Source organism: Thrips palmi, unplaced genomic scaffold, assembly GCF_012932325.1.
Source record: "Thrips palmi isolate BJ-2018 unplaced genomic scaffold, TpBJ-2018v1 HiC_scaffold_11, whole genome shotgun sequence".
Classification (NCBI taxonomy): Eukaryota; Metazoa; Arthropoda; class Insecta; order Thysanoptera; family Thripidae; genus Thrips; species Thrips palmi.
In genome coordinates, this window is record NW_023144622.1 from 10,063,923 (window position 1) to 10,084,852 (window position 20,930).

The 20,930-nt window shown below is 46.3% G+C and overlaps 1 protein-coding gene and 1 pseudogene across 1 annotated transcript; both read left to right on the top strand.

Moving 5' to 3' along the window:
- The first annotated feature begins 11,270 nt into the window (after window positions 1-11,270).
- On the top strand, window positions 11,271-14,920 carry LOC117639349 (allergen Cr-PI-like). The gene is made up of 3 exons (XM_034374926.1): window positions 11,271-11,421; window positions 12,626-14,203; window positions 14,288-14,920. The coding sequence occupies exons 1-3, from the start codon at window positions 11,310-11,312 to the stop codon at window positions 14,848-14,850; spliced, it is 2,253 nt and encodes a 750-aa protein (XP_034230817.1). The 5' UTR covers window positions 11,271-11,309; the 3' UTR covers window positions 14,851-14,920.
- Window positions 14,921-15,596: 676 nt separating this feature from the next.
- Window positions 15,597-18,057, top strand: LOC117639747 (annotated as a pseudogene).
- Window positions 18,058-20,930: the final 2,873 nt, after the last annotated feature.

Genomic DNA, 20,930 nt, shown 5'->3' on the forward strand with positions numbered 1-20,930 from the left:
GCAAAAGAACGAACTTAAATGGCCTGCGTACTGCAAATAACGCCGACTATTGCCCCTCCCACTCAGTGCAACCACAACAACCACAAAATAATTCTTTTCTAACAATAGTTTAATTACAAAGAGATCACCAAGTACAGCCCGCGAACACGATAAAACATCATAAAATACAACACACCATCACACCCGGGGGCGAAAAACATATTAAGAAGAAAGAAAATTTTTTTCTCTCTATTCACAAATTATTTGCAGCACAGCTAGGCAGTTTTAGCAGCCGTCATTTAGCGACCCAGAAAACCACTGTTTTAAAAAAAAGTCTGAAAATTCAGACCAAATTGGTAAGAAGTTATTACAGACTTGAGGTCTGAAAATTCAGACCATTAGATGGTCTGAAAATTCAGAACTCGAGAGTCTTAAATCAAGAGTTTGGTGGTCTGAAAAATTTAGTCCTGTACGAAGATTGTGAACTTTAAGGGTTTGTGACATGTTCAAATGACATAGAAGGAATCTCAGGTGTGTGTGAACCTCCAGAGAGGACAACTTTGGGTAAAAATTGTGATGGGGGAGAAGCCTCTGTCCTTTTCCCTGACTCTCGAGAGGCCGGCCTGTGGCACCCAAGGAAATGCGACACTGAGCCACCCCGGAGGAAAATTTAGAATGTGGATTGTTAAACTTCCACTCTTTTACGAGAAATCTTGCAGCAGAGAATGGTTCTCATATGCCGTTTAAAGTCCTGTCAATTTGGAACTTTTCAACTAATATTTTCACATAAGAAGCCTTTAAACGAGTAGGTAGTTCCACAAATGCGCGCCATCTAGCGACAAACGAAATCTTGGGTTGGTCCAATTTTCAGACTTAACCATCTAAATTTTCAGACTGCGCTGGTCTAATACAGGTTCTGAGACGACAGGTCGCAATTTTCATACCGGAAGGCAAAATTTTCAGACAAGCAGTCTGAAACAGTCTGAAAAATAGATTTAGACCACCAAGTCTGACAAAAGTGGTCTGAATTTTCAGATTTTTTTAACAGTGACAAAAGTTTGCCAAAATGGACAAAAGAACAAGAACTCGAAAGGCGGAGGTGCAGCAGACGCCTTGCTAAATTCATGGCCGTACTCAGCAGAGGTCGCTAGTGGCGCAGCAAATTTTTTAGCTGTGGCGCTAAAAACTGCGTGATAAACAAATTAGCTCTGGTCTAGTTGATATTTCTTTGCGTGTACAGTGAAAACTGGTAATAAATTAACGGCATTGACAGGACATTTTTGGTAGAGTGAACCGGTGTTAGGTGGTTAACCGGTGATCGGTGACTAACCGGTGATTTTTAAAAAGCAGTTAACCGGTGATTTTAAAAACAAGATTCGGTGATGCGGTGATTGAAATCACCGAAAAAATCACCGGTTTACCGCATCACCGCACAGCCCTACTCGTGTTTTCAGCCTCGCGATTTTCGAAAGGGCGCAGACGCCGAGAAAATTGTTGCCAACCCCCGAAAATTATATTATTGCGTCTTTTCTGCTACGAACTTTTTACTGACAGACTTCGAAGATGTTCCAATGTCGGGACACCGTGCAATGCGTGAGCATTGGCATTTTCGAATTTCACGGCGTTTTGATTTCTTTTTATCAGCGACTTTAAATTTTGACAGTTGGTATGGCACCGTGTCGTTGCCATGGAGACTATTTTGTCATGTTTTAACCATTTTCTCAGAACACAGACGATTTCTTGTCAGTTTAATGAGGCAGGAGGTTTAGTTTTGAGGAGTGGCACATTTTCTCTTTGAAACGTTTCTGGAAAATGTGAACGGATAAGGGTGCTCGATTGTTGCAAATTTATGTTTTAGTCGTTTACGTTAAATTCTCACGATAAATTTTTGAAATTGTCAGGAATTTTTATTTGATTATGATAACGAGTAATTTGGCGGGATCCATTTTCCAATCAGAGGATACCGGAAAAAAAATAAGAATCTGAGCCGTCCCGGGCAATAGGGGTCCTCCTTCGTCGGAACCCCTAAAAAAGGGGACCAAATTCCTCACCGTTTCCGAGCAAACCCACTCAATCTTCGAAAAAGGGGACCGACCGACTAAAAATTTTTAATCGCCCCATCGGTAGGCCTGGTCGAGACAATTCCGAACCTGTGCCGCAATCGGGTTCCCGACACCGGCAACATCCTCAAAAACGATTAAATAGGCCTAAATTCAACAAAATCCACTCAATCTTCAAAAAAGGGGACCGACCGACTAAAAATTTTTATTCGCCCCATCGGTAGTCTGGTCGAGACATTTACGAAACTGTGCCGCAATCGGGTCCCCGTCACCGGCAACATCCTCAAAAACGATTAAATAGGCCTAAATTCAACAAAATCCACTCAATCTTCAAAAAAGGGGACCGACCGACTAAAAATTTTTATCCGCCCCATCGGTAGGTCTGGTCGAGACATTTACGAAACTGTGCCGCAATCGGATCCCCGTCACCGGCAACATCCTCAAAAACGATTAAATAGGCCTAAATTCAACAAAATCCACTCAATCTTCAAAAAAGGGGACCGACCGACTAAAAATTTTTTAATCGCCCCATCGGTAGGTCTGGTCGAGACATTTCCGAAACTGTGCCGCAATCGGGTTCCCGACACCGGCAACATCCTCAAAAACGATTAAATAGGCCTAAATTTAACAAAATCCACTCAATCTTCAAAAAAGGGGACCGACCGACTAAAAATTTTTATTCGCCCCATCGGTAAGTCTGGTCGAGACATTTCCGAAACTGTGCCGCAATCGGGTCCCCGTCATCTTCAAAAACGATTAAAGAGGCCCAAATTCAACAAAATCCACTCAATCTTCGAAAAAAGGGGACCGACCGACTAAAAATTTTTATTCGCCCCATCGGTAGGTCTGGTCGAGGCATTTCAGAAACTATGCCGCAATCAGGCCCCGTCACCGGCAACGTCCTCAAAATCATCAATCAAGACCCTATATAGCCCCAACCCGACTGACTGACTCACTGACTCATTCACGCATAGAAATGTTAGGGTCAAGGGGTGGTCGTAGAGACTTGCGGTTTTTTCCATTCACCTCTATCCTTGTCAAAGCAGTCTTCAATATTTTCCGGACCTTGTATGCACCCATTGACTGCCACACTAGCCAATGCAATACAAACTATCTATTTGGGCAGTAAAAGTTTCTTAATTATATGGTCAAAAGCTGTTAAATAGACCTTTCAAAGAAGCAGTACATTTACTTAATTAGAAAATTTGCCTTTGGTCACCACGGACTTACTGAAAATACTTCGGCACGCGCCTCACACATGCGGGGGTCTGGGGACGGAGCCCCCAGCGAGCAGCGCGAGTAACTGACCTAAAGCAAAACTCTTGAAAGCTTGCAAAGAAAAGTACTTTGCAGTACGAAGTATTCTCGGGCTTTGTATTACGAACTCCCTTGCTGACTGCTTTCTTCGCAATTCAATGTAATAGTTCGTAAGTTACGAAGAAAAATGTTTGCAACGCTGCGAAGCATTGGTTTGTAACGTTGCAAAGTATTGTCTTTGCAAGCTGCTAAGTAATACTTTGCAATGCAAAGAAATTACTTTGCAAGAGAGTTTGCAATGCCGGAGAATACTTCGCAATGTTTTTTTTTTTGAGTGAGATCTTTAAGTCTCGAAAATCTATACATCGGATTTAATTAGGGATCGATGTTCCATGTTCGACAAGGAGACCCTACAGACCAGTCAAGCCACATGGTGCTGACCCTGACTACTGTAAATACACGTGCAGCTGGAGATTGAGCAACGAGTCCTCCTAGGGTAGGAGGTCGCATGTGTGCTTTAGAGCTTCCGAAATTGCACAAGAGTGCTCTTGTGCAATTTTGGAAGCTCTTAAGTACACTTGCCACCACTGCTCAGTGTGTGTGTATGAGCTGTACTTTTGATGATGCACCCTGTCAGGCAGAAAAGAGCGGTGAGCACAATACTCGTTCTATGGACATGACCGAATAGCGATATAGATTAAGGAACGTGTAAAATAAAACAGGGAATGGAAGTGACCGCATGCTTCTTTATTTTATACAAGACATAAAATATAATACTGAAAATCAGTGAACTGGAAATGAGAAGCGTGGTTCTTAAAATAATCGAACAGGAAGGCAAAGCGGCTAGCTTGAGCTTGTACGTAACAAAGTGAGACCTTTGCTATTAGAGGCCGTCGTCAAAGATAAAATTAAACGGGAAGAGGTATGAAATTTTAAAGGGAGCTGCACTGCAAATCTCTGAACTCGCAGATAGTGCCCTCCTTAGTAGGGACACACTCATTCCAGCAACGTGACATCACGTTGAAACGAATGGCACAAAATGTCACGTTCCTTTGCACATTGTGTCACGTTCCTTTGCACATTGTGTCACATTCGTTTGAACGTGAATAGGCCAATTTATGGCTGATCCACACCCAAACGAATGTGACATAAATGCTCAAAGAAACGTGACATTTTGTGACATTCGTTTCAACGTGATGTCACGTTCCTGAAATGTGAAGAGATTGAAGTGTGTACTCAGTACGCATCTGCAGATGCATCCTTGCCAGTGCACACCAGGTACACACCTGTAGATGCATACTTAGCTCCTGGCCTGGAAGAAGAAGAACAAAAACGGAAGTTAGAAAGAGTAGTTTTTATGAGAAATATTAAAAACTGCCCTTTCTAACCTCCGTTTTTGTTCTTCCGGGCCATGGCTGCTCCGAAATACCCTGTGAATGAAAATTTCTGTTCGGCGCACAATTTGGGCATTCCTCACTGAAAATAGAAAGGTCAGACTTTTGACCCTTATAACGGTCTTACTGAAATGTACGACCGAAAAAGGGTCATACTGAAATGTAAGACCGAAAAAGGGTCATACTTTATAGTGTATCACAGGTAACGGTTGATATATCGCCAAGCTAAACAATAGCCAGTCTCGCTGATGTGTGACCTTCTTTTGGTCATACATTTAAGTATGGACCTTTTTCGGTCATACATTTGTGTATGACCGTTTTTCGGTCATACTTTTTGTAATACCGAAAATCGGTCAGATGTCTCACCCTCTCGAATTTCAGTGCTAGTTTGTCTTCGAGAAAAATGGCCATGCGCTTTAGTTAAACCATAAGCAAATCTCGGTTGAAGTTAGATTTCCGTCCGTCTGGAAAGCTGTGGTACTGTCGTGCATTTCCCTACGAATTCTTTCAACTGCGGAAATTTATATTCCGTGTGTGTTTTTGCGGAATTTAATTTTCCGTCGACAGCCACACCTCCAGAGGTGAGAAAAGTGACCCGCTCCTGACCCGCTGTCATCCGCTCCGAAATATAGGTGTCGATATCTCGTAAACTAAGGGACGTACGAGTGTTATGCATAAAGTGACTTGTTTTGGAAACTTTATTTCCATTTAATGTTGTTTTATGGTTATAGCATGTACCGGTCACCATTTTGGAGATAATGGCACTTGTATTTCGGAGCGGGTCACGGCGCATGAGGAGCGCACTGTGCGAAAAAAACACAGTGAATCCCGTTAATTTTTTTGCCGGGATTTACTGCAGTTTAGAACACAGGATCTACTGTGCCTGGCGACAGTATTTACTGTACCTGGTACAGGATATTCCGTACTCCACTCCTGTGGTACAGTAAATCCCGTACAAAGTACAGTAGATCCTGTCAAAAAAAGTACAGTAAATCCTGTACTCTGAACTACAGCACTGTGGAAAAAAAGGGACATTTTCTCCGTTTATTTATGGCCAGAACTTTCCGTGATTTGAGACCAAGGATTTTCCGTGATTTCAGACACAGGATTTTCCGTGATTTCAGATTCAGGCTGTTTCCGTTGTTTGAAACCCAGAGATTTCCGTAGTTTGCACAGTGCGTTGAACGGCCATGGCAGTGAAGGGCAGACTTTGTGAGGGGAATTTCTAAACTTGCCCAAAGAAACACTAACTTACAGAAATGGATGCATTCGTCTTGTCAAAGTAAACAAAAAAATAGTCATTTCACATCCTAAACACACGTGCGAAATGATGGGTTTGAGCTTCAAACATACTTAAGTTTCGTATCGGTATGAGGTACAATGATTTTTGACACTATTGACATAAAAAGGTGAAAAATCAAATATGTAGAAATGGAAAACTGATGACGGGAATGGATTCGTCTCAACGAAATAAAAAGAAACATACCCATATGTCGTAGGTTTAGACTCGAAATGGCCGATCTACAGAATCCAATTGGTCGATTTTGACACCCCTTTTTCAAATGCGTTGCTAAAACGTGCTAAAATCGACCTATTGAATTCTGTAGATCGGCCATTTCGGGTCCAAACCTACTACATATGGGTATGTTTCTTTTTATTTCTTTGAGACGAATCCATTCCCGTCATCAGTTTTCCATTTCTACATATTTGATTTTTTACCTTTTTATGTCAATAGTGTCAAAAATCATTGTATCTCATACCGATACGAAACTTTGGTATGTTTGAAGCTCAAACCCATCATTTCGCACGTGTGTTTTGGATGTGAAATGACTATTTTTTTGTTTACTTTGACAAGACGAATGCATCCATTTCTGTAAGTTAGTGTTTCTTTGGGCAAGTTTAATTCCCCTCACAAAGTCTGCCCTTCACTGCCTTGGCCGTTTAACGCACTGTGCAAACTACGGAAATCTCTGGGTTTCAAACAACGGAAAAAGCCTGGATCTGAAATCACGGAAAATCCTGTGTCTGAAATAACGGAAAATCCTGGGTCTCAAATCACGGAAAGTTCTGGCCATAAATTAACGGAGAAAATGTCCCTTTTTTTCCACAGTGAGTGACAGCTGTACTTATCACTACAGGATTTACTGTGATTTTTTCCCAGAGTGCGGGTCACTTTTCTCACCTCTGCACACCTCCCGACTGCCACCCCGTGCGTCCGAACTCTGACCCGTTCCCGGTTGCCGAGGCGCCAGACGGGATGCGGCCTTCGCCCAGATAATAGCTATCGAATGCCACGTCGGGCCATCTCTGCGCTCGCATGCCGGCACCGGGGGGATCTCGCCACGCCCTGCCACGCCCTCGCCAGTTCCCTCTCACATTCTGCTCGATGATAAAATAAAATAAACAATCTAGTCAAAGGGAAACCGCGGGGTGTTGAACCCACGTCACGTAATAACATGGTGTGGCAACGAGCCGACCCGCTGACCTTCGAGAAAATGCGATTTATTATCAGTTGATTTGGGAGGTACGTCAATGAATCTTGACCTAGGCTAGTAGCCGCCATGGATAATATTTTGAGTGGACTTCCTGAGAAAAGCGTCTCCAAAGTTTTAATCAAAGCTTCATTTAGGTAGTGTGAGCTGATTTGCATGTTTTTTACGTCTTGGCCCCTATTTCCTTCATTGTAAGAGACGTTGATTCACAGCACGGTTCCTGAAAGGGGAAACTGAGAGGAGTATGAATGTAGATTTGCACTGCAAATCAAAGTGTCATACAATCTCACACAATTTGGCATGAACCGCAATTTCTCACGCACAAGCGAGACACGGCTTGTCTTAGGTTACCACACATGGATCACTTTTTAGAAATGTCCTGTATTTCGGCTCAAACAAGCGTTGACCTTAATTTTCTTCGAAACACTTCGAGAATAACTCAAAGACAACCTCCTCTCAAGAACTGAACATTTAATAACAAATACTTTGAAATTTGCAAGGCTTTGAATTCTCACTGATTTTAGTGATCTATATTTGGGTCTGACCCAAACATAAATCCCCCCTCGCGTTTTGACAGGCGCGTTCCGATAACTTCCGGTCGTCTCAATTTTGAAAGGGTACACTCAGAAGGTACCACGAAAAAAAAGTTTGAGCCATTTCTGATGAGTGGATGCTTTGCAACAACGGTTTGAATTTTGACTCCTGACCTAACCTGAAACCATGTCGTTTTCGGACCCTTCTTCAGAGGCACTTTTTCATGCGTATTGTAAGGGTAACGATAAGATTGATCAGCTCACCCGCGCGTGATTCTGGAAGTCAAAAGTGCAGACTGCATGAAAACCTTCGAAAAAATTAAATTGGTTGATTGGTTTGGCCGGACGGGCTCGCTTATAAAAATGATCCATGATCGGTACCACTTTACCCTACGGCGTGCAAGTGTGGGACCCGTGGCACTGAACCCCAGACAGCCGAAGGCAACGAGTGTGGAGCAAATCGTGTCGTAAGCGTCGAAGCGTGGACAAACCGTGTCTCACACTTGTAAGCGTGAGACAATGTGGTTCACGCCAAATAGTGTGAGACTGTCTTACCGTGGATTGGAAATGCGTGGGGTGACCGAAGCCGCCGACGGCACAGGCGCTGGGGTCGGGTTGTTGACGCGCACACTCTCAGTCCAGGAACGTGACATCACGTTCAAACGAATGTGACAAAGTGTCACAGTGTTTGAGCATTGTGTCACATTCGTTGGAATGTGAGTAAGGGAGAGTGGGGTAATTCCGGACACGGGGTAATTCCGGACACTTCGATTTTCACTGGGTTTGAGTGAAGATAACTCAAAAGCCCGCCTAACAGAGGAAGGTAATCAGTTTAAAAGGAGAATTCCAAATCGCGAAAGTAGGAGGTCAAACCGTTTGCCTGTGGTCGCTTCACGAAATTTGAGTACCATCAAAAATAGGCAAAAGCTGCATCTTTCCCTCGTATTTCCATGTACTTATCGTACCTTACCGTCAAGTTCAGTATCCCATGACTAAAATTTTATCATATTATATGGTCATTGGACTTTACTTTGGCGTTTCGGGAGTGCTCGTATGGCTCGCCGTTTTCTTACAGTTGACATCAAAGGTTTTCACTACCTGTGGGGTAAATCCGGACAATAAGGGTTATTTTCTTCAATTTCCCGCATAATGATAAGGTAGTGGGTTCAAAATTGTGGACATGCATCCCCACCGTTAAGAAGGATAAAGAAAGAACGAAAAATAGCATTGCAGCTATGTTTAAAAGCTTTACTCAAGACAGTGTTGTCAATTTAGGGGTTTTGATAGAAATGATTCCTTATAATATGCTTTGAGTAATAATCAAACACTTCAGTTCGCAGCAAATGTCCTTGAACGCCTTCTAAAAGCATGCCTCACATCAAAACAAGCGAAAGTAAGCTCGAGTAGTGTCAAATTTTAAGGTCGTCCGGCATTGCCCCATAGGTCGTCCGGAATGACCCCAGCCTGGGGCAATTCCGGACACGTGCAGGGCTTTTGTTAGGCGCCTATATCTCCCTAAACGTTGCTGAGATTTGGCTTTCATGTATACCATTTTGAAGGTAAAGGTCCATACTTTACTCTTCTGTCATAACATTTAACCCAAGAAGCATATTCAAGCTCAAAGACCAAAAAGAAAAAAAGCGTCCGGAATTACCCCACTCCCCCTTAAGCTACTTTAAGGCCGATTCACATCGAAAGAAATGTGACACAATGCTCAAACGAACGTGACACTTTGTCACATTCGTTTGAACGTGATGTCACGTTCCTGGAATGAGAGTGCAAGGAGGCGCAGCTGCTGTCTCAAACTTCTTTTCAATGGCAGTCCCGTGAAATGCCCCAAAAATCAAGTTTTCAACTAAGTTTCTAATCTCAAAGTGTTTTTCAAATTAACTCTAACTTATTTTATTCTATTTCCAGTTACTTCAAATCATTCATACGTGATTTAAACATTTTTACACCTCATCGCAGTTATTTCCGAATAACACTCTCATTCCAGGAACGTGACATCGCGTTGAAACGAATGTGACACAATCGAGGGGGGAACCACAGTAAAACTCTGTGTACAATGATTGTGAGAGTGTGAGAATGTGCAAGATTTCTGGGGTGTTTGCCACACATGTTGCCTAGTTACAGGCGTTTTCGACGGGTTTTTGCCTGATGAATGTGGAATGTGTTCAAATTTTGTACAACGAATGTGGGGAGTTGTTCCCCCCTCGGACACAATGCTCAAAGGAATGTGACATTTTGTCACGTTCGTTACAACGTGATGTCACGTTCTTGGAATGAGAGTGCTCGCGTCAAAATTTCGGACGGTAGCTCTTTGCCCCCGCACAGGCGGCAAACGAAGGAACTGTTGGCAATTTTTTTGCCGAAGGATCCGTCGTTAATTCCAGACGTATAATTACGAAGGATCTCTGTATACTAACGAAGGTTCCTTGTTTATTAACGAAGGTTCCCTGTAAATTTACGAAGGATCTTTGTAGATTTACGAAGATGCTTTGTAGATTTCCAATGTGATTTTAAAATCGACAGAGATCGTTCAAAAAATTAAAGAAGGTTTTTGTGAATATGCGAAGAGCTTCGTAAATTAACGAAGGAATCGTTGGCAATTTTTTTACCGAAGGATCCGTCGTTTATTCCGGACATTAATTTTTACAGTACATTAAAATTATGCCCGAAAGTCCTACACCAATACACGCCCTTCGCAAGGGCATTGAACACCGTTCCAGGGGCCTAAATCGTTTACGTCCTGTAAGGGCATAGTTTTAATACGTGTGTTTTCACAAGTGCACTAGGTTAACGTTGACAGGAAGTCCTAGAACTGTCTTCCGAATAGTAATGCTAGAAGGGTCGCAGCTACGGTAGAGGTCAGTGTGGTACAACCCAGCTCCTAGTAAAACTTGAAAGGTACTCTCTCATTCCAAGAACGTGACGTCACATTGAAACGAACGTGACAAAATGTCACGTTCGTTTGAGCATTGTGTCACATTCGTTTCAATGTGAACAAGCTGATTTTTGGCCGATTCGCACCCAAACGAATGTGACATTCGACGAACGTGATATTCATCAGACATTTTTTCACGTTCGTTTCAACGTGACGTCACGTTCCTGGAATGAGAGTGTAAGTGACCAGACCACGGGGCCACATAAATGTAAGCCTGCACTGAGAAAACCTCACAAACTATTTTGAGCCTTACAAAGAAAAGTAGTTTGTATAACAAAGTATTTTGAGCATACGTAAGCTTACAAAGAAAATACTTCGTAATTTACGAACTATTTCTTCGTATAACAAAGTATTTTAGTTTGTTATATGTATGGTCAAAATACTTCGTAAGGTTTTAAGAGTATGAACCCACAGAAAACTTGTAAATAACGTCAAAAGAAAAACTGAAAAAATGCGATATTCGGCGATCCGCGATACCGAAACCCCGTTGCCGGGCAGGGCCGATCGGTGCATGCCGTAACGAGGCCGAAAAGAAAACAAAACTGGCAGAAACTGATAGTGAGGGTACCGAAAGGCGACAGGCTGGCCGGCAGGGTATAAAACCATCGGGCCGGCACTCGATCGGTACCAGTTAGGTCACAACGTTGGCAATGTACAAGGCAACGATCGCTCTGTTCGCGGCTCTGGCTGTGGCTTCGGCCCTCCAGTACCCCACCGCCCACAACACCCACCCCAGCAACAACTACCAGACCTCAAACGTCGGTAAGTAGTCCTGAGTAATTGCACGTTCGAAAATTCTGCAGAAATATTCAAAAGGTGCCATATGCACTATCAGACTCGTATTCAATTTTTTCTCACCATTATTGACTTTTTGTCCTTTGCTTTGCTTACGTAGTTTTTTGAGCAGCAATATGTAGTATTTCCTTTGTAACCATGTACAATATTGTTCACTCTAAAGACTTGATTGTCATCAATTATTGACTATTTTTGAAGTCAATTGCGTATTGATTCTTTGTCAATAGAAAATTGACTTTAAGTTAATAAAACGAACGAAATCTTACATAGATATTGAGGAAATAGTACTTTTTATTGCTGTGTAAAATACTCTTTAAAAATGGACGAAAAGTCAATAACAGTCTGAGAGTGTGGTTTTTAAGAAGATTTGAAACGAGCGCTTACGTGCAGGCATATTATTCGAATTAGAATAATTCGGAGTATTTTTAACCACTTAACATCCTTAACATAATTGACCAGAAAATGTCTGGTTTTGTTCTCGTGCTGCCTTGAAGTATTTTAACGTACAGTACATTTTCGCTCTCTCGTACTTGTGGAGTTCACTTCTTTGTAGCCTATTTCCGATCATTTATGCGCACCATATCACTTGTGTGCTCTACAAACTCAAGTGTGTACATAGTACACTCCACCTGGAGTGTACTTGCATGAAGACTTCAAACGGCGTTACTTGCATGTATATTAATCCGAATTAGCATGTAATTCGGAGTGTATTGGCATGTACACTCCTTGGCGTGTATTGCCAAAGAAACATGTCTGGTTGTTCTCGTGCTGCATGAAGAAAATTTGAACGTACAGCAAACACGGGTTCCCCTCTCTCCAGGTTGAAGGAGTTCACTCCGTTATGTAGCCTATTTCCCGATGATTTATGTGCACATTGATTTTGTAGTGGTATCATTTTCATTGTAGTAACGCACGGATGCACTGTATGATGGCCAATCACATGACTACTCAATAGCCGCTAAAGTTGTGAGGTTGGGTCACTTTGGCGCAGCGTTGAGCCAGTGTAAAGAGAGCTTCACAACTCAATACTTCGAGAAGCAGTGGTGGTCCGGCCGCCCGGCTACGCGACGGCTGCATTTGCAGGCTGGAACAAATCGAAGCAAATTTACCGGCTTGTGATGGTGGAATACTTAAAGCCACAATTAATGGGTTTTATTTTTCTCCATTGCAGGTGGTCAGGATTTGGCCCTGAAGCAGAAGTACATTCTGCAGCTGCTGCGCAATGTCTCCCAGAAGAACATGTACCCCGAGCTTGTTGCTCTGGGCAAGACCTGGAACCCCGAACAGTACATCGACCGCTACGCCAACCAGTACGTGGTGAAGACCTTCGTGTCCATGTGGAAGCAGGGTATGCTCCCCCAGGGCGAGATCTTCCACGTGTACAACGACTCCCACCTGAAGGAGGCCGTCGCTCTGTTCGACATGTTCTACTTCGCCAAGGACTTCGACACCTTCATCAAGACCGCTGCCTGGGCTCGCGACCACGTCAACGAGGGCCAGTTTGTGTACGCTCTGTCCGTTGCCGCCGTCCACCGTGACGACTGCCAGGGAGTGATGCTGCCCCCTCTGTACGAGGTGTACCCCCACCTGTACTTCCACGCCTCCGACATGAGCGACTTCTACAGCGCCAAGATGCAGAACGTGTACAACTACGTCAAGATGACCAACTGGACCGGTGGCTACGAGATCAGCCAGCCCGAGCAGCTCGTCGGCTACTTCACCGAGGACGCCGGCCTGAACGCCTACTACGCCTACGCCCACCTCTACATGCCCTTCTGGATGAACTGCGAGAAGTACGGCATCACCAGCTGCCAGATGCGCGGCGAGGCCTTCTACTACTTCCACCAGCAGCTGCTGGCCCACTACAACCTGCACCGCATGGCCAACTACCTGCCCGAGATGAACGACTTCGACTGGCAGACCCCCGTCGAGTACGGCTACCACCCCGACCTCATGTACCACAACGGTGCCTACTTCCCCAGCCGCCCCGACAACCAGCCCCTCGCCAGCATCAAGTCTTACACCATCGACGACCTGAAGGCCATCGAGTACAGGATCAAGGAGGCCATCGACTCTGGCTTCGTCTACGGCAAGGACGGCAACAAGATCCCCATCACCCAGTACATCAAGGGCATCAACATGCTCGGCAACATCGTCGAGGGTAACCAGGACTCCGTCAACAACCGCTACTACGGTGCCTACACCACCATGCTCCGCAACCTGTTCGCCCTCATCATGGACCCCAGCATGGAGCACGGCGTCGCCCCCGGCGTCATGGCCCACTACGAGACCGCCCTGCGCGACCCCGCCTTCTACTACTACACCAGCTACATCATGGACTTCTTCAAGCAGTACAAGGACAACCTGCCCTACTACCGCACCGAGGACCTGTACTTCAGCGGCGTCCAGGTTAAGGATGTTGCCGTCGACAAGCTCATCACCTACTTCGACCTCTTCGACATTGACGTCACCAACGCCGTCGACTTCGCCACCCTGGACGAGATGACCAAGTTCAACTACGTCGCCAAGGCCATGCGCCTCAACCACCAGCCCTTCAGCTACAAGGTCAACGTCGCCAGCGACAAGAAGACCAGCGCCGTCGTCCGCGTCTTCCTCGGCCCCAGCACCGAGTACGTCTACACCAACTTCTACGGCAAGCAGGCCTCCGACGTCTACTACGGCCACGACACCGCCGACATCAACCGCCTGCGCGAGTACTACGTCGAGCTCGACCGTTTCCCCGTCGACCGTGAGTATTCTGCAAACCTGTTTTCGTCACCCATTTCTCGCGACTTAGCTCATTTTTTCTAACGTCCTTGCCTTCCCATTGCAGTCAAGACCGGCGAGAACCTGATCGAGCGCCACTCCCGCGAGTTCACCGCCACCGTCGGCGACTACGACTCCTTCAAGAGCCTGCTCAAGAGCGCCGAGTCCGGCAACATGTACTCCGCCGGCCCCGTCGACCACCACTGCGGCTTCCCCGACCGTCTGGCCCTGCCCATGGGCCACAAGGCCGGCGTGCCCTACACCCTGTTCGTCATGGTCACCCCCTACGGCGTGGACGCCAGCGAGGACTTCCACGGCCACAGCCAGGTCAACACCAACAACGTCTTCTCCTGCAACGGTCTCTGGACCTCCCTGGACAACCGCCCCCTGGGCTTCCCCTTCGACCGCAAGATCGAGAACTTCGCCCACTTCTACACCCCCAACATGTACTTCAAGGACGTCGTCATCTTCCACAAGGACTCCTCCGACGCCTACAACCACGTCGCCTTCAAGAAGAACGTCAACGGCTTCGACGCCCTGTTCCAGACCGTCCACAAGTACTCCCCCAGCCACAAGCTGGTCAACGAGGACATCTACCAGGAGGACGCCCAGACCCACGACTTCTTCTAAATAGACAGTTATTTATTTGAACCTGTTGTACAGTGAACCCATGTGAAATATAACAACACTCCTTCACAAAGCGGACTCGATCTTTTTCCTTGTTGTCCGTCCTGTTCGATTGTAAACAATGATGTGTGCGTCTCGCTTGCAATGTGTACCACACGGTCAGAAAAATCGGCCACCAGACCTCTTGACAGCAGGTTTCGTACAATAACACAGGGGCGATTCCATGCCAAACCAACGAACTCTTGGAAATTCATCTCTTCGATTTGGATGAAACTTCTTTTAGGGGTAGGGGTATTTCAGTGTGAGAGAAACTAGGGTAAATTTTCAAAATTGTCCAAAATGACTTTTCTATACATCAATGGATTCGTCTCGACAAGACAAAATTTATTTCCGCACGGGACATAAGCTTGGACGCAAACTCAGAAAGTTGATTCGAAAATTCAAGAAAAACGCCCAAAATGATACATCTTTTCTTGTGCAAATAAAAAACATACGGTGGGCCGACCAAATCCTTTTAGGATTTTCTTTCAATATGTAAGAGGATTATGTGAGGAAAGTCACATCGAAATCGAAGACAAGCTCCCGGTTTTTGAGAGGGAGAGAACAGGTCCCTGGGGTAACGAAATGGATTTTAACCATACACCCCCTTGAAGTGTCGTGTCCTCCGTTGAAGTGTACGCATTTTCTCCGGGGAGTTACTTGTACCATTGATTTGTAAGTGGTATCATTTTCATTGTAGTAACGCACGGATGCACTGTATGATGGCCAATCACATGACACTCAATAGCCGCTAAGTTGTGATTGGGGTCACTTTGGCGCAGCGTTGAGCCATTTAAAAGAGAGTTTCAAAACTCAATACTTCGAGAAGCATGGTGTCGGCCGCCCGGCTACGGACGGCTGCATTTGCAGGCTGGAACAAATCGAAGCAAATTTACCGGCTTGTGTGGTGGAATACTTAAAGCCACAATTAAGGGGTTTTATTTTTCTCCATGCAGGTGGTCAGGATTTGGCCCTGAAGCAGAAGTACATTCTGCAGCTGCTGCGCAATGTCTCCCAGAAAAACATGTACCCCGAGCTTGTTGCTCTGGGCAAGACCTGGAACCCCGAACAGTACATCGACCGCTACCCCAACCATACGTGGTAAAGACCTTCGTGTCCATGTGGAAGCAGGGTATGCTCCCCCAGGGCGAGATCTTCCACGTGTACAACGACCCCCCCGAAGGGGGCCTCGCTCTGTTCGACATGTTCTACTTCGCCGGACTTCACACCTTCACAAGACCGCTGCCTGGGCTCGCGACCACGTCAACGAGGGCCAGTTTGTGTACGCTCTGTCCGTTGCCGCCGTCCACCGTGACGACTGCCAGGGAGTGATGCTGCCCCCTCTGTACGAGGTGTACCCCCACCTGTACTTCCACGCCTCCGACTGAGCGACTTCTACAGCCCCAAAGATGCAGAACGGTACAACTACGTAAAGTGACCAACTGGACCGTGGCTACGAGATCAGCCAGCCCGAGCAGCTCGTCGGCTACTTCACCGAGGACCCCGGGCCTGAACGCCTACTACGCCTACGCCCACCTCTACATGCCCTTCTGGATGAACTGCGAGAAGTACGGCATCACCAGCTGCCAGATGCGCGGCGAGGCCTTCTACTACTTCCCCAGCAGCTGCTGGCCCACTACAACCTGCACCGCATGGCCAACTACCTGCCCGAGATGAACGACTTCGACTGGCAGACCCCCGTCGAGTACGGCTACCACCCCGACCTCATGTACCACAACGGTGCCTACTTCCCCAGCCGCCCCGACAACCAGCCCCTCGCCAGCATCAAGTCTTACACCATCGACGACCTGAAGGCCATCGAGTACAGGATCAAGGAGGCCATCGACTCTGGCTTCGTCTACGGCAAGGACGGCAACAAGATCCCCATCACCAGTACATAAAGGGCATCAACATGCTCGGCAACATCGTCGAGGGTAACCAGGACTCCGTCAACAACCGCTACTACGGTGCCTACACCACCATGCTCCGCAACCTGTTCGCCCTCATCATGGACCCCAGCATGGAGCACGGCGTCGCCCCCGGCGTCATGGCCCACTACGAGACCGCCCTGCGCGACCCCCCTTCTACTACTACACCAGCTACATCATGGACTTCTTCAAGCAGTACAAGGACAACCTGCCCTACTACCGCACCGAGGACCTGTACTTCAGCGGCGTCCAGGTTAAGGATGTTCCGTCGACAAGCTCATCACCTACTTCGACCTCTTCGACATTGACGTCACCAACGCCGTCGACTTCGCCACCCTGGACGAGATGACCAAGTTCAACTACGTCGCCAAGGCCATGCGCCTCAACCACCAGCCCTTCAGCTACAAGGTCAACGTCGCCAGCGACAAGAAGACCAGCGCCGTCGTCCGCGTCTTCCTCGGCCCCAGCACCGAGTACGTCTACCCCAAACTTCTACGGCAAGCAGGCCTCCGACGTCTACTACGGCACGACACCGCCGACATCAACCGCCTGCGCGAGTACTACGTCGAGCTCGACCGTTTCCCCGTCGACCGTGAGTACTGAAAACCTGTTTTCGTCACCCATTTCTCGCGACTTAGCTCATTTTTTCTAACGTCCTTGCCTTCCCATTGCAGTAAAGACCGGCGAGAACCTGATCGAGCGCCACTCCCGCGAGTTCACCGCCACCGTCGGCGACTACGACTCCTTCAAGAGCCTGCTCAAGAGCGCCGAGTCCGGCAACATGTACTCCCCCGGGCCCCCGTCGACCACCACTGCGGCTTCCCCGACCGTCTGGCCCTGCCCAGGGGCCACAAGGCCGGCGTGCCCTACACCCTGTTCGTCATGGTCACCCCCTACGGCGTGGACGCCAGCGAGGACTTCCACGGCCACAGCCAGGTCAACACCAACAACGTCTTCTCCTGCAACGGTCTCTGGACCTCCCTGGACAACCCCCCCCTGGGTTTCCCCCTTCGACCGCAAGATCGAGAACTTCGCCCACTTCTACCCCCCAACATGTACTTCAAGGACGTCGTCATTTTCCCACAAGGACTCCTCCGACGCCTACAACCACGTCGCCTTCAAGAAGAACGTCAACGGCTTCGACGCCCTGTTCCAGACCGTCCACAAGTACCCCCCCACCCACAAGCTGGTCAACGAGGACTCTACCAGGAGGACGCCCAGACCCACGACTTCTTCTAAATAGACAGTTATTTTTTAAACCCTGTTGTACAGTGAACCCATGTAAAATATAACAACACTCCTTCACAAAGCGGACTCGATCTTTTTCCTTGTTGTCCTTGTTCGATTGTAAACAATGATGTGTGCGTCTCGCTTGCTGTGTACCACACGGTCAGAAAAATCGGCCACCAGACCTCTTGACAGCAGGTTTCGTACAATAACACAGGGGCGTTTCCCATCCCAAAACCAACGAACTCTTGGAAATTCATCTCTTCGATTTGGATGAAACTTCTTTTAGGGGTGGGGGTATTTCAGTGTGAGAGAAACTAGGGAAAATTTTAAAAATTGTCCAAAATGACTTTTCTATACATCAATGGATTCGTCTCGACAAGAAAAAATTTTATTTCCGCACGGGACATAAGCTTGGACGCAAACTCAGAAAGTTGATTCAAAAATTCAAAAAAAACGCCCAAAATGATACATCTTTTCTTGTGCAAATAAAAAACATACGGTGGGCCGACCAAATCCTTTTAGGATTTTCTTTCAATATGTAAGAGGATTATGTGAGGAAAGTCACATCGAAATCGAAGACAAGCTATTTTGAAGACATCGATTTTTCGAAAAAAAATTACGTTAAATGGGGTAACCAACATCAAAACTTCACCCAATCGTCTCGAAACTATTTCCATCGTGTTCCCCAGCTCTTATTACGTAAAGAACCATTCTCGGAACAAATCTGAAAACTTACAGTAAGTACGGAGAAAAATAAAGAAAGTATGACGATTCTGACCAAAGTGAAAACTTCGCTATGGTATTACAGCCAAACGGGGATAGATATCGCAAAACCCTTTGACATTGGATCTTTTCATAATGACCCCTACCCCCAAAAAAAGTTTCATCCAAATCGAAGAGATAAATTTCCATGAGTTCGTTGGTTTGGCATGGAATCGCCCACAGTTTATCGGTCAAAATGTTCAACTTTTACGAAAAGCCGCCCCTAAGTTATAACCCTTCTGCAGGGCAAACAAAAGGAGCCGCGAGGGTGGCGGCCGCGAAATCTGATGTGGCGGAGGTTCATTACCAGGCCCGCGAAAAATCAGAACTTTCACATCGCACGTTTTCTAGCAAATCTATGTAGAATTGCAAGACGAGATCGACCGGGCCCGCTCGCCGGAGCGCCTTGGGGGTAGGCAGCCCATCGCACACCACGCGTAAGATGGGCTGCCTATCTCCCTGCCCATAACCCTGTTCCCGTTACCCTCTCGTATTTCGGTGGTTCGCACGACGCGTGCTTCAGGTTTAATCTTCACTGGAAAACGGCGATGATTCCTGAGTTTAGGGGCCAATGAAACATGCCAAAAACGGCTGACAGACCTCATTCCCCGCTTCAAACTCAAATGGCTTGTCCGGTACACTCAAGAGATTGCAGCAAGACCCTCGACGTGGTGAGCCAGACACACGTTTAAAAAATCCATCTTATTTTGAAACTTTTTTTTGAAGCGTTTCAAAGACTTTCTGAAAAGAATAAAATTTTTCTTTTAAAAGAAGAATCAAATTTGAAATAATAATCTGCTTAAAAGTTGTTTTTGCATTTAAGAAGAAATTTAAAAGTGTGGGAAAAATTAACCCCTATGAACTTATGAGTTACCTTGTAGGGAGTATCTTTTCCTGGAAATCCTTGGAACTGGTTCAAATGGTTTGAGGGAATTGGATTACCGACCCCAGAGTACCAATGCGCCCCGGGAGCTTGGAGGGTGGCTGTAGGATTGGATGACCCAAGCTCCAGCGGATACTCCGCAGGCCCGCCGGAGGGAAGCGCTCATCCCAGGGGCCCCCCACGACTTTACAAAAGGGCTCCAAAATTTGTTCTTTCGTACACTGGTAGTGACGCGTCCAATGATCACAATTTTAACTGGCAGGATGAGAATCAAATGTGAAAAGTCATAGTAATTTTGAATTTTAAGAAACAAATTATTGCATTTGGTAAACAATCTCAAATTTTATGAACCTGTTTTTTAATTTTAATAAAGTTTCTGAAAGTTACCAAATGTTTTCATTACTTGTCAGAAATGTTTTGGTAAATGTAAGAAATTTTCTTAAACTTCACAAACCTTTCAAAAGGTTATTAAAATTAAGATGTCATTATGTATTAAATTTAAGAACTTTTTTAGCAGTGCACACCTTAGTTGCCATGAAAATATATGCAGCTGAGTACACGTTCGTGGGAGAGTACTCGTGAGTACCCGCTAAGGAGAGTGTACTTGTGAGTGCACTGCTGAGTTTGCAGAGTGGGACCAGCGTGACACAGAAGTCACGCCAAGTTTTCGGCGAGACTTTTCCCCTGAAACTGAAACGCTTCGAAAGGCCCAATTCACACGGCACATTCACGCCAAATTGTGAACGGGCGGGTAAACTCTGTGTGAACCCTACGTCAAGAGCGTCAAATGGCACCCAATTTGTCCACACCAGTGGTGTGGTCTAGACCACGTTTGGTTTTTCAGTGAAACGGCATGACAGAAAAGTGATGCCAAAAATTGGCGTGGCACCAAATTCACACGGAACGGCGTGACGTGTGCGTCAGGTTAGGAAAATCACGCCAGAGAGAGGGAGAGAGAGGAGAGAGAGAGAGAGAGAGAGAGAGAGAGAGAGAGAGAGAGAGAGAGAGAGAGAAGGGGGGGGGGAGAGCTTAACCTGACGCACACGTCATGCCGTTTTTCCGCTTGAATTTCGTGTCACGCCAATTTTTGTCGTGACTTGTGGCAGGGGGTGGCAACGGCCTAAGGAGAGTGTGAAGCGATGCTCACGCCGTCAGTGCAGAGGTTGCGCACTTGTTCGAGATTATGAAAACTAGACTGCGTTTTTCAAAACGCTTTGCACCGATGGAAAGGGCTTGAAATA

What these genes read in the sequence shown, in the direction of transcription:
- LOC117639349 (XM_034374926.1), top strand. Translation starts at nt 11,310, where the DNA reads ATGTACAAGGCAACGATCGCTCTGTTCGCGGCTCTGGCTGTGGCTTCG. An exon ending in CTACCAGACCTCAAACGTCG is followed by an intron (nt 11,422 to 12,625) that starts GTAAGTAGTCCT and finishes TCTCCATTGCAG; the next exon opens with GTGGTCAGGATTTGGCCCTG. An exon ending in CGACCGTTTCCCCGTCGACC is followed by an intron (nt 14,204 to 14,287) that starts GTGAGTATTCTG and finishes TTCCCATTGCAG; the next exon opens with TCAAGACCGGCGAGAACCTG.